A 13,778-nucleotide genomic window follows, 5' to 3' on the forward strand; every position below is an offset into this window, starting at 1 on the left:
TTGCACTCCTAGCTCTTACTTCTGCTGCATTTTTTGTCTTCTCGTTTGCTGAATTGTGCCCAAGGACTTTGTTTTGTCTGGTGGCTCCAGTTCTATTCTGATTTGTTCAGCATTAACAGAAATCTGAAATATGAATGAAGAATGACTGATGATACACTTCAATGGGATAAAATTAGAGAAACAGATGTTGACTTAAATGTCCATGTCCACTTTCACATTTTCCTAGGACTTCAGAGCCCAAACCAATCCCAAACCCCAAAGGCAAATGCCACCATATTCTTTTCCATGTCCTAACAGCTGTATAAAGACAAAAACAACACCACACAAACAGGAGTGTAGTATACACACTGCTCTGCACCTTAATTTGTTTCACTTAGAAATCTGCATCTTAGAAATCTAAGAAAATATGTTAAATACTGAGAGCTGGTGAATCTGCATACTAGGACTTCCCCATACTAGTACCTATTTTTGTGAACTTGTTCTCTGTGTTTTCAACAACAAAGTAACTAAGTGGTTGTTCTGATGTACAGCTATGTTTTAATATACATATAAACCAATGAGCACATGCTCAATTCCATGATATACATATCAAACAACTATTTAAATTAAGTAGAACCCTTTGAGTACTCTGTTAAGTAATACTCCGTTGAAAATCCTTGCATAAACAGATCCCATCTAATGTAAGAGCCAAACTAACACTATACCCAACCTGGTTAAGATATAAATATTTCACAAAATAAAAATCATGGTGAAGACTTATAATTTTGATTCTGCACTTCTCTATGAGCTACTTGTCCACGATTCTTATTAATGCTAACATCTGATATTCTAAAAGCACTGGATATCAGAGGTTGGTTAAACATGGTGTTACTTGGAAGAGAACAATAATAAATAAATTATAGAAACTGCGTAACTTACCCCTTTAAAAACACTGCTAACAGTCTGAGCACAATGTGAATTTTTACAGTTCACCAATAAATCAAACAACATGCGCAAAAGCTTCTGCTGAACTTTTTCATCTGATATAGCTGCAAAAAATGGCTTGGTAATCTAGAGGAGGTAGAAAAAAGGCAACTGAGCTCAACAAATGTGAATCCCAAAAATGACCTTTAAATAGTTCTTTCTTATGACGTAATATCATTCCCATTTTGTCAGCTAAAATGCTTTATCACACATACATATCACTCAATTTTGCAAAAGCAGGCCAAACAGATCATATCCATTTTAAAACATGTCCAGTCCACTTTAGCTTCTCCAAGTAAAACATTACAAAATTTTAAGAGCTTGAACATACTTTAGTCTTTGAAAAAAGTCACTGACCTTTTCAAGAGCTGTTATCTGAATGGTTGGCATTCCTGTGCAAAGTTCCTCTGTTGTATGTACAGCTTTTATAAATATATCCAGACTCTTTGGGTCCTTATGTAAAAGGGAAGCTGAATATTCATTATATTTTCCCAGAGTGAGATGTAAAATAAAGATCTCATCTTTTAGGACAGCTGTCGGCTCCTTCTGGATTTTTTCTAACAGTTGTTCAGCCATAGGCAACAGCTGAGAAAGCACCATCTAAAGTTGGAGAAATTTATTAGCAAACAGTTATCTATACTGACACCTATTTTTGCTTGCTTTACAAAGACATCCCAAGATATGATGTTGCAAGCCTGGGAGCTTAGCCTGGAGAAAAAAAAAAACAATTAAAGATGATCCCTTGGGGGGCGCCTGGGTGGCTCAGTGGGTTAGGCCGCTGCCTTCGGCTCGGATCATGATCTCAGGGTCCTGGGATCGAGTCCCGCGTCGGGCTCTCTGCTCAGTGGGGAGCCTGCTTCCCTCTCTCTCTCTCTCTGCCTGCCTCTCTGTCTACTTGTGATCTCTGTCGAATGAATAAATAAAATCTTTAAAAAAAAAAAAAAAGATGATCCCTTGGACAGGAGCAAGGCTATTTAATCCAATTAAGCACTCAGGTTCTCTCTGATGGTTCAGTTTATAATGGTCAAAAGCTCTAAACCCTTCAGAAATGAGGAGTAATTTGTGGGTATCCCAAGACTTTCTGATAACAAGAAACACAAACTAAAGTTTTCGACCACAAAAATAAATTTTAGCAAACACTGCATATTTCCTCAAACAGAGCTTCCAAATTATGTATGTGAGGTCTTTAACAACTAAACCAAATGCCAGCACATTATGGCTCGTGGGCCAAATCCAGAGGTCCACCTGTTCTGGTAAATTTTATTTACTGAAATACAGCCAAGCTCATGTTTACATAACTGGCTCCAGCTTTCACAATACAATGGCAGAGCCAAGCACCTGCAAGAAGAAAGACTGTGGAGCCCACAGAACAAATATTTACTATTTGGTCTTTCACAGAACAAGACAGTCAATTCCTAGTTTAAACTACAAGGGATGACACAAAGCCGCTCAATGCCATCTGTTGGCTGCCACTAGGAAAATGTGATCATGTGGTTTTCACTCCACTGACCCCTGCTTTAGTTCTCCACGTTGCAGTCAGTCTGAGACTGGTGAAGCATCCATGCACTTTGGAACAGTCTGATCACACGTGCCATCACAAAAACCAGTGATTCACAACCTCCTTTGTGCCAGGGCCTCCCTCACAACATAATGAAAGCTGTGGATTTTCCCCCAGAATTAATGTTCAAACACACACATTTTATGAATGAACAAAGGATTCTAGAATGTTCATGCTTATGTCCAAATACATTATCTTGTGTAGGATTTCCACCAGAAGACACAAACCAACAGTTTTCTCAGCAGTGCATCTTCAGTGTTTTTCCCCATGTTTTTACTTTTTAAAATTCACTTCAAGTAAATGATAAAGTAGGGATAACATACAATTTTAAAATAGAAAAAAACCCACCAGTACTTGCTTTTTGTGTTCTCTGTTTCTACATCTCACTTCCCTCTCCCAAATTAGAAAGAAAAATTTCACTTCTGAGTGAGTATCTGTAACTCCTGCAAATGTTTTCCTCACTCACTAGCAGATACAATAGTGTTTAGTAACATTACATGGAATGTGTAAGCCACCTGAATTGCACATACCTCATTATTGACTTTCTGAAGTACTTTTGCCAAATCTTTTGCAATGTAAGATGGGCAACTATATACACAATTGAGTAAGTTTTTCAAAGTTTCAGATAACTTCTGATGAGATTTCAGTTTCTTTTCTCTCTGTAGTTCCTCAAATAAAGTAGCTAAATCCTAGCACACCAAAAAGAAAATCAGAAAAAAAAGGGTTAAGAAACTATAAAGGCTAAATGTACTAATCATAGAAGTCTTTTCCAAATCACATGATAGTGTATCATTTTTCATTTCCTGTTGAAACCTTAAAAGGAAATGGTACAATACCTCTAAGTTAGTACTAACAAAAGCCACATACTGAAACACTGTATGCTATCTTTTTTAAAAACGGTAAGAGAAAGTTGTGCAGATACTGACATCAATTTCCAAATTCAGTGACTTGACTCGATCAAAATCCCTACAAAGCAAAATGTCAAAAGAGGACAAAACCGTTCACAGGTATACACAGGCATGCGCACACAATCAGTCTTCTTTGATGATGAGTTTACCTGAGCAACATAGGTGGCATCTGAGGTGATCTCCTCTATTTTAGGAACCAAATGATCTATTACCAGGTGGAACTGAGACACCACTCCACTGAGGGCCTGGAGACAAAGAATGGAGGCCCTTCGCACTTCTTTTATGGGGCTTCCCAGATTAATGAGTAGAGATATTACCACTAAAACCAAAGGGGAAAATATTAAGCAACTTAAAAAATTTAAACAGTACAAAACTTAAATAGTACCAGAGGGTATGTCGAAGTTTTCTTCCTCACTGAAATTCTCTCTGAAGACCATTCACTGTTTACTATTCTAGCAACATGTTATTAGCTATATGCTACTACATCCTTTTGAAAACATACAAATGAGAGCAGAGCACACAATGTACACACACACACACACACACACAGAATGATTACATCTCAATTTATTTTGAAGTGTTTTCTATGTAAGTGTATCTAAATCATTCTTTAAAACTGGCTGGTTCTCCACTGTATTTTCTGTATTTTTTAAACCAGTATCTTGCTGGTGACTCAGTTGTTCCTTATCTCTCAGCACTACAACTGCTAACACAAATATCTCTTTACATACATCCTTGCAAGTACGCAGAGTAAACTACCCATTGTGTATCAGGCTTTGCAAATATTTTGTCTTTAGTGGACATCTGAGTTTCTAAAGCAGAAATTAGTCTAATTTTTCTTCTAGTTTTATACATTGCTTAGAGAGGCCCTCCCCACACGGAGTCAGTTGTTCAAGTGTCTATCTTCATATTCTGAGAGAGGCCACATGTATCACATGTTCTCTTCTACCGCTAGAGCTAAGTTGTGTGTTTTTTTAATGTGAAATCTTTAGTTCACATGAAATTTCTGTCTAAGGAATAAGATTGGAGTCAAACTTTTAATGTCTCCAAATGGCTAGCCAGATGTCCCATTTAATAACCCACCTAAAAATTCTAGAGCTTTTTTATTCATACATTCCGTCAGTATCTGAAATAGCTATTGCTGCCAACTACTACTTCTAGAACCAAGCCCAGTAATGTAATGAATTTAGAAGGAATGCTTTTAACTCTGCAGTTAAGAATGCTAGCTTTTGATCTGAGAAGTATTTTTATTACTCTTATTTTGCTGCCACTTAATTAGAATTACTGATTTTTATCTAATGCCTTTTCACTTTTTTGGGAAAATGGTATGGGTTTTCTCCTTTCAAATTGATATGGCTAATTATATTAAGAGTTAATTATTTTGAACCAATTTTGTATTATTGGAATGAACTCTATTTGGGTAAATACGTGCTTTTTAAAAATATACTGGACTCAATTTGCAAATACTTTAGAAATCTGCATTATTATTCAAAGAAACATGCCTATTGTTTTCTGTTTATTTGGAAGAACTGTCAATTTTCAACGTTACACTTGTTTAGACAAAGCATCTGGAAGCTTTTCTTCATTCTATGACCTGCTCAGTTCAACAGCACTGAAAAACCTGTTTCAAAAATCTGGTAGAGTATCTGTAAGCTCAAGTGAATTGAGGTTTTTTTGAAAAAATGTCTTTGGGAGAAAACGATACCTAAAATCCTTTTATGGTAATTAGTTACTTAAGCTTTATTCTGTGCTATCTACTGAGGCGAGTTGTGCCAACTTTTATTTTGGTAGTAACGATCCATTCCATATATTCCATTTCTGGAATGCTAAGAAACAGCTCAACAAACTTTTGAACCTGAGAAGGTAAACTGAAAGCTGGAAATCTTTCCTGGTCTCTGTAATGTTAACTCATAAAGTCAGAAACAATCAGCTCGAAAGCTGAATTCATGCAAGGGGCAGCATCAGGTCAAGATACTATTTGCTAAAATTCCCTGTATCATTCAAAAACGAATTCAAAGAACAAAGTACTACAGTTACCATGTTTCAGTAACATACTGGAACTCAAGGTAAGCAAAAACTACCTTAAACAATCAGCTTTTAAGAATGTTCTTCCATTTAAAATCTCTGTGACTTCATTCTCCCAAATCATTTTACTTAGATTTAAAAGTTATTTTACACAAAAATTGAAAAAAAATACTGAGCTTTGGTTTTAAATATATAAATGAATGTACTACATTGATCAGGTATTAAAAAACCAGAGCCAGTCTACATCTTTTTACAAATGAGGTTAAATATTTATTCATCTAACAAAATTTGCTGTATGTAAGCAAATTTTGAACTGAGTAAGTATCTGGACAGAAAGCAATAAACGGTGGTTAGATTCCCAAGCCACTGACAAAGACTTAATTCAAATAACAGCATACTATATTAATATGCCAATACCTTTTTCTTTTGACAGGCATAACATTTTTTGTAAACAGATTAAAAGAAGTATCAGCCAACACTTCCTGGACTCCTCACAGACAAGGTATGCATAGAAGCTCACTGTGTGCTCAAAGAGGAGAGCACGGAGGACAGGTGCAATGGCTAAATGACCTTCCACTTTAGGCCCCCTGGGACTCTAGTGTGCACTCCTTGAGCTTCCCAGTAGAACAAGGTGCATCTCTCCTGTTTTCAGTGGAGTACTGTGACATTTCTAGCAGCATAAATGCAAAAGTACTTTAGGAAGAAGGAAAGTGACAGATGACAAGTCAGAGGTAGACAGGGAGCCTATCTTGCAGCAAAACTGGGCAAAAGTTAAGTCTTTGGGTCCTCAGAAACTACTGCCTTTGATACCAAAAGATAACAGACATTTCATACTTAATTAGGAAATCCAAATAGTTATGACCTCTAAATAAAATACACATACCTTTATGAAAACTCCCAAATTTAACAAAAATAGCCATTTTAATAAATCATGCTACTTCCATACAATGGAATAATTTGCAAACATTTTAAAATAAATTCTTATATAAAGTACTACTATAGAATACTTGTAATGTAATACTTAATACTTTATTAAAGAATTAGAGTTTAAAAAATGTACAGGAGGGCCTTCTCATCCAAGGCAGAAAAAAAAACTGGAAAAAAAACCTTCTTAAAGTAAGTCTACCTAAAAAAAGGGAAGGCAATTTTACAGTGAGTGGTAAAGAAATTACATTCATGGGATTTTATTTTTTAAGTAAAACTTGAAATCTATGTATGTACATTACCTTGTATTTAACAAAATTTTGGTTACAATTGTAATTATGTGCTCTTTCACAGAGCTAATGAAAGATAAACAGAAATGATTTTGGGAAAAACATATGATCATTCACTTTACTTTCACAGAACATTTATAAAAAGCAATTTTAGGGGGTGCCTGAGTGGCTCAGTCGTTAAGCATCTGCCTTCCGCTCGGGTCCTGATCCTGGGGTTCTGGGATCAAGCCCCACATTGGGCTCCCTGCTCTGTGGGAAGTCTGCTTCTCCCTCTCCCACTCCCCCAGCTTGTGTTCCCTCTCTCACTTCAAATAAACAGATCTTTAAAAAAAAAAAAAAAAAAAAAGCAATTTTAGAATTAAAAAAAAAAAAAAAATCTAGAATACCCTCAAATTTCCCAAGGGCCACTCTTATTCCTTTGACATTAAAATCATTCCAGTTTGAAGTATCAATCATATGCATCATCCTTATCAATTCTCTCATCTTTAATCGCTACAGGGTCTAATTCTGCCAGATCCTCTCATTTGTCAGTAGCTTTTTATTTTTTTGGTCAGTAGCTTTAAAGTACCTATTTTCCAGTATCACGTTCATCAACTTCATGAAATTTGCAAATTTCATTTTATCAAAAAATAAACTTAATAAATAAACTTAAACTTGGGGTGTTTTATTAGTGAGTGCCCAACCTGAAAATGAGTTACACATGATTAAAGAGACAAATTCAGAAAGGTTTTCTGATTGGAGACCCATTTTCTAAGTAGTCAGATGAATACATTACTGTATTAAATGGCGTGGCTTCTCCATGTAACCCTTTACTGATGAAACGCAGAACACGAATAGCTGGATATTAACAACCCATTTTGGTTATTAAAAGTAGTTTATATAGGGGCTCCTGGGTGCCTCAGTTAAGTGTCTGCCTTCAGCTCAGGTCATGATCTCGGGGTCCTAGGATCGATTCCCACGTTGGGCTCCCTTTCCCCTGCTCCTCCCCACCTGCTGGTGTGCATGCCCTCTTTCTCAAATAAGTAAAATTAAAAAAAAAATAATTTATATATACGTATATACAGTTTATACATACGAATTTATATGTATACACCTAACTTAAAACACACGTAGACAGCAGAGAGTGTGCACACACTGTGAGTACTCTTCAGAAAAAAAAGTTAAAAAGAAATTCTCCCAACTATAACCCACATAAACTACATATAGAGAAAGCATTAAAGTCGGTCATGACAGAACACAACACGCTACTCACGATACCTGGAGAAGATACAGATGCCAGCTGCTGTTTATCCTGTGCCTTCTGAGCAGAGAGCATCTCACAACCTATATAAAGAGCTTGAGTCTGCAGTGCTGCTTTCACGCTGCAGTTAAGTGGATTTGAAAGGCTAGACCCGTATGTCCATAAAACAGAGAAGAACTTGAATAACTGAAAAATATCTTCTAGATGCACCTAAATTAAATAGACGACAGTGAAGTTTAATTTTTACTCACATTTAGTTAGTTCCAAATCCTCTTTTCACTAGTGTACAATTACAGAAAACACTTCGTTGCAATGATTTGCCCTGTCCCATGACTTAAAATTTTTCATACTTATTTTAACCAATGAGAAGTATGTAAATGAATCCAAAGGACTTGCTCTAACTTTGACTCTGTACACACTGGACAACGTAACAACATGTGAAAATAAGCAGAAAACCAAGACTCGTGGTGAGGGGGAAGCCCTGTTAAGGAAGAATTCCAAGATGGAGTAAGTGTCACCAGTGGTGCCAAAGTGCTGCTGAAAGGGGTAAGACAAGAACAGAGACTTAACTGCTGGACCTAGCAACACGGAGGTCCATGAAATTTCTTAACTGAGTTGCACAAGCTAACCTACCCCACTGAACAGCAGTTTCTCACTGGTAATGAACTGTGATTAGCAAATACATGACAGGCCGAACACACCACTAGAACTAGGCATGCAGCAATGTTAGTCTCTGGCCTACTGACTGGTGTCATGATGGTACCACTAGCTCACAGGGCCCGTGTATATTACCCCATCCTCTGCACTGTTCAAAAATCTACTTTCATTTTCATTAAACTGTCATAAATACTCTGCTATATCTTCTGAAAGGGAAGAGTATGCCTGAAAAAGATGAGCCTAGTACCTTTATGAAAAGTTTCATCAGAACCCTAAAATGAGTGGCATCAGTACCACTGAGTATCATCTCAAAGAGCCCAATAAGCAAGCGCAGATAGGCTCTGCTGTCTTCTTTCAGCTGCTCGGGATTCCACCATATATCATCTACAAGGACATGAAGAGAGAGAGAAATGATGAATAAACTTAGGTGAACACATGCTGGGAACTTTTCACTCAAAACAAAGAATAGTTGTGGAGAAAATAATTGTTTTCTTGAGTATCACATTCAAAAGTCACACTTTGTCCTACCTTTAGGAAAAGATTTAGGACCCTTCAGTGCATGAATAAAATTTTTCAGTGCAAATATGAGTAAAACAGAGTCCTCCACAGCAACACGCTGGGCCAAATTGAGCTGCTTTATGTAATGGGCCCACAGTTCCACTGGTATCTCTCTGTCCATCATCAGCTCAAAATGCCATTCGGAGGGGATTTCCTGAAATAGTAAAGGAAACAAAGAGCATAAATATGAAGGAGTTCTGAACATGGGTTATACACAGGGGAACTGCAATGATATATGATTGGGTAATATCCAAAATTTCGTCTCTATGAGCATTTGAGGACAGGATTAATAGCTTTAACCAAATTTGTAAGGTTTAACTACCACTATTTACAACAGAAAGATTAAGTTATCCACAGCTTCATTTTATCTATATTTCCTTGAAACACATATCTAAAAACAAATGTTATCCATATAAATTGTGTTTATTAAATGGCACATTTCTATAAAGAAAGGAGTTGGATTTCCAGGAGACCCTTAAAGGGAACTTTCTCATGTCACATACTTCTAATGGGGTGCAAATAGGTTACACAAGTAGCGAAATGTGAGGGTGTTTAAAAATTATATAGCAGATACTAAAAAGCAGCAGGAGAAAACAAGAAGAAAAATGATAAACAAGACCCTGTACAGAAGAGTGCAAAGTACTAACTAAGAAGGAAAATAACCCAAAGCCAGACTTGAGAAAATGTCTCTAGGGAGGGATTTTATTGGCTCAGTGTGCTGCTGCAGCCAGAAAGAGACTCAGGACTCCTACAAAGGGTACGAATATAAAACAGCATGTTATCTGCACATATAAAAAACAATCCATTTGTCCATACTTTTAATACCAAGGGCAAATACTATTCAGGTTATTACATTCTACAAAAGAAAGAAATTAAGAAGGGTTTATCTGGGCTACTTTTTAAAATATAAAAATCCACCACTCTTCTATTTTTTTTCTAAGATTTTTATTTATGTATTTGAGAGTGAGAGAGAAAGAGAGCACACGTGAACAAGAGGGAGGTTGACAGAATGTAAACAGACCCCGCACTGAGAATAGAAGCCAAGGAGGGGCTCAATCCCATGACCTGAGATCGTGACCTAACACAAAACCAAGAGTCAGATGCTTGACTGAATGAGCCACCCAGGAGCTCTGAAAAATTCATCCTTTTCAAGTTTACATAATTTTAGGTAACAATGACTATGGCTAGAACTTATAAAATCCTCAGGGTATATGTAAATGTAAGAAAGATGTGATTCGTTTCAGTGAACCCTAAAATGAGGAGCCCTCTGATTGTTGGAAGACAAAAACAAAATACTATTAAAAATATTAAAAGAAATCATCTTATTACCTCAAGATGTGATACTAGGTAAAATACAAACAACTGAAACATGCTCTTTAGCCAATACTGTCAAAGATAATAGCTGGTGAGATCCAAATCTGATGTAATATTAAAATAATACAAAAGATCAACTCCTGGGGCACCTGGGTGGCTCAGTTAAACATCTGACTCTTGCATTTCGGCTCAGGTCATGACTTCAGGATTGTATGACCACGGCACTTAGGGCTCTGTGCTCTTTGGGGAGTCTGCTTGAGATTCTTTCCCTCTCCCTCTCCCTTCACACCCCTCTCAAGTGTATTCTCTCTCTCAAATTATTTTAAAAAGAATCAATTCGTGGGGTGCCTGGGTGGCTCAGTGGGTTAAGCCTCAGCCTTCGGCTCAGGTCATGATCTCAGGGTCCTGGGATCGAGCCCCATATCGGGCTCTTTGCTCAGCAGGGAGCCTGCTTCGCCCTCTCTCTCTGCCTGCCTGTCTGCCTACTTGTGATCTCTGTCAAATAAATAAATAAAATCTTAAAAAAAAAAAATCAATTCTTAGTAAATAACAGAATGAAGTAAATATTTTGTTCAAGCAATAACATGCCTAGTGAATTCTTCATCACAAAGTGTAGTTAAGTATAACTCAGGTAATTAATAAAGATAATACAGGGAAGAGTCAACTATCAGGTACAGAACATCACAACCCTGAAATTCTATAATTCAATTAAATTCTCTAACTCTCTACCTATTGCTACCCAAGGCTGCTTCATATTCACCCCTCGTATCCAAAGATTTAGCATTTCAGCCCCCAATTTTCAGTGCTGCTGTGATTAGTAAGCCAGGCTGCCACTTTACTCAATGTTCCAAAAACTTTGCACTCCTTACCACCGCAGTAATCACACTCTCAAGCTTCTTTATTTTTTTCTGCAATAAACCGAAGACTCTGATCGCAAAGGGGAAGTGAGTTTCTTTTAAAGATGAACAGCAAGAAACAAGCACAGCCATGATCACGTGAAAAGTCACTTTCTGCTTCAGGCTAAAGCACTCCTTTTCCCCAATGCTTATTAAGTCTTCCACCTTGAAAAATAAACATACTCCATTACTGGTAGCTCTTCACTGATTTCTAAAGTAATAATAAAATTAAATAATCTCAGAATTATAATGAACATAATTGCATCTGGCAACTGGATAAATGCTTTAAAATTATACTCCTAAAACCTTGACAAAGATTTACTAAAGCAAAAGAGAAAAAACATCCTTTTAGAGATTGTTATTTAAAAAAAATATATGACTTTATATTTTAAATGACAGGAAACAAGAAAGCAAAAAAGTACACACTATTCTTACAGTCCAATGTAAAACCACAAAAAAATTATATAAAATGTAGAAGATTTCAAACACTCTGCAGAACATACTATGTAAAACCAAACATGTCTAAAGCATAATAAAGTAGTAAAAAATGTAAAAGTTACTTTAAAAAATCTAGTAAACCAAACACTGAGAATCTAATAAAATTTTAGGAAGTCCAGGGGTGGTCTTTGACAGCATACGTACCACCTTTAACATTGAAGAAGGATCCCCTGAACTTATATTGTCAGCCAATATTGCAATCATCTTCTGATTTGTTACACCAATTAGTTTTCCTGACTCTGTGCTTTTAATCACATTTTCAAGAGCTGTTAAAAAAAAAAAAAAAATGAACACAGAGGACCCCTGTATCACCAATACTCGCCTCATGAATTCTGTAGAGTAAGAAATTTAGGCAAAAGTTTCAATTTTCCTATGAAGGTTTGCTCTGTATTTTTCCTTTTATCCAATTCTGAATCTATCTCTGGGTCAGCTTCATTTTCATTGTCGTTGACTACTGAAAAACGTGGGGAATGGGGGTGCCAATGCCCCTCCCTAACACAAGAGAAAATCTGCATATATCCTCAAAAACTTAACTACTAATAGCCTACTACAGACCAGAAGCCTTCAAATAACAAACAGTTAACACACCTTTAATGTTATAAGTATGCTATACTGTATTCTTACAATACTGTAATCTAGAGAAAAAAAAAAGTATTTAAATAATCAGAAAGAGAAGAAAATGTATTTAGAGTATTGTATTTATCAAAAAATACCTGCATTTAAGTGAATCCACATGCCATTCAACCCTATGCTGTTCAAGAGTCAACCGTAGGTTTCTGACCTTGGCAAAAATCTTTAAAAATCTTGCTGACACAGACCATAGCAAACATGATTTCAAATAATGATTAGAGCCAACTCTTAATTGTACTTTTCTTTTTAAAGTATTTATTTATTTATTATTATTATTTTTTAAAGATTTTATTTATTTATTTGACAGAGAGAGATCACAAGCAGGCAGAGAGGCAGGCAGAGAGAGAGAGGAGGAAGCAGGCTCCCTGCTGAGCAGAGAGCCCGATGCGGGGCTCGATCCCAGGACCCTGAGATCATGACCTGAGCCGAAGGCAGCGGCTTAACCCACTGAGCCACCCAGGCGCCCCTATTTGTTTATTTTTTAAAGATTTTATTTATTTGACAGAGACAGAGATCACAAGGAGGCAGAGCAGCAGGCAGAGAGAGAGGGGAAAGTTGGCTCCCTGCTGAGCAGAAAGCCCGATGTGGAATTCGATCCCAGGACCCTGAGATCATGACCTGAGCGGAAGGCAGAGGCTTAACCCACTGAGCCACTCAGACGCCCCTCTTTTTAAAGTATTTAAAGTGTTGTTGGTTCCCCAGCCCCCCAAAGGCAACCAAATTTCTTACTTTCTTTCCAGCCTCTTAATACAGGGTGCAGAGAGCAAATTCCAGATTTCGATAAATATATGGCGATCTTCGTATCAGCAGATTCCATATCATCATTGACAATAATCATAAATGGCAGCAGATGCACCATCACTTGATTTGACAACTGATCATTTTCACTCAGTATCTCTTCCTTAATTAATATGTCTGCTGCTACCTCAAGTACCTTGTACCTGAAACACAAACACATTTGGTTGAGGGAGGGACCCATTAGAAACTTAAATTCAGCAAAAAAAAAAAATTATTACATTGTTCCCGCTCAACTGACACTATCCTGATCTCCTCACCAAACACATTATTCGGAGAGACCCTAGACAATCACTCAAAATCCATGCTAACAGGGAGCTATTTGGGACAGTAATTGTAAACTGCTTTTTTTTTTTTTTTTGGAGAAATCACTAGGTTGACTATAACATAAAATATGTATCTCACAACGTATCTTAACTCCATTAGAAATGAAGGATTCAATCATAAGTTAAAAAAATATATAAACACATGGTGTGTGCTAAGAACTAAATATGACAGATACAAAAATCTGTAAGACATGCT

General features: G+C 36.7%; 1 protein-coding gene across 1 annotated transcript in view; it reads right to left on the bottom strand.

Annotated features, from left to right (window-relative positions):
- The window catches only part of LOC111145103 (HEAT repeat containing 1), a 48,709-nt gene that overhangs the window by 20,733 nt on the left and 14,198 nt on the right, over nucleotides 1–13,778 (bottom strand). The window contains exons 15-25 of the mRNA XM_022499745.1: nucleotides 13,191–13,402; nucleotides 11,976–12,097; nucleotides 11,307–11,498; nucleotides 9,094–9,277; nucleotides 8,813–8,949; nucleotides 7,926–8,118; nucleotides 3,579–3,748; nucleotides 3,052–3,210; nucleotides 1,321–1,563; nucleotides 919–1,050; nucleotides 20–123 (exon numbers count right to left, since the gene is read on the bottom strand). Of these exons, the coding sequence (XP_022355453.1) occupies nucleotides 20–123; nucleotides 919–1,050; nucleotides 1,321–1,563; nucleotides 3,052–3,210; nucleotides 3,579–3,748; nucleotides 7,926–8,118; nucleotides 8,813–8,949; nucleotides 9,094–9,277; nucleotides 11,307–11,498; nucleotides 11,976–12,097; nucleotides 13,191–13,402 (1,848 nt within the window). The remainder of the gene's footprint in view (nucleotides 1–19; nucleotides 124–918; nucleotides 1,051–1,320; nucleotides 1,564–3,051; nucleotides 3,211–3,578; nucleotides 3,749–7,925; nucleotides 8,119–8,812; nucleotides 8,950–9,093; nucleotides 9,278–11,306; nucleotides 11,499–11,975; nucleotides 12,098–13,190; nucleotides 13,403–13,778) is intronic.

Source organism: Enhydra lutris, unplaced genomic scaffold (genome assembly GCF_002288905.1).
Source record: "Enhydra lutris kenyoni isolate GAN:26980312 unplaced genomic scaffold, ASM228890v2 scaffoldscaffold12, whole genome shotgun sequence".
Classification (NCBI taxonomy): Eukaryota; Metazoa; Chordata; class Mammalia; order Carnivora; family Mustelidae; genus Enhydra; species Enhydra lutris.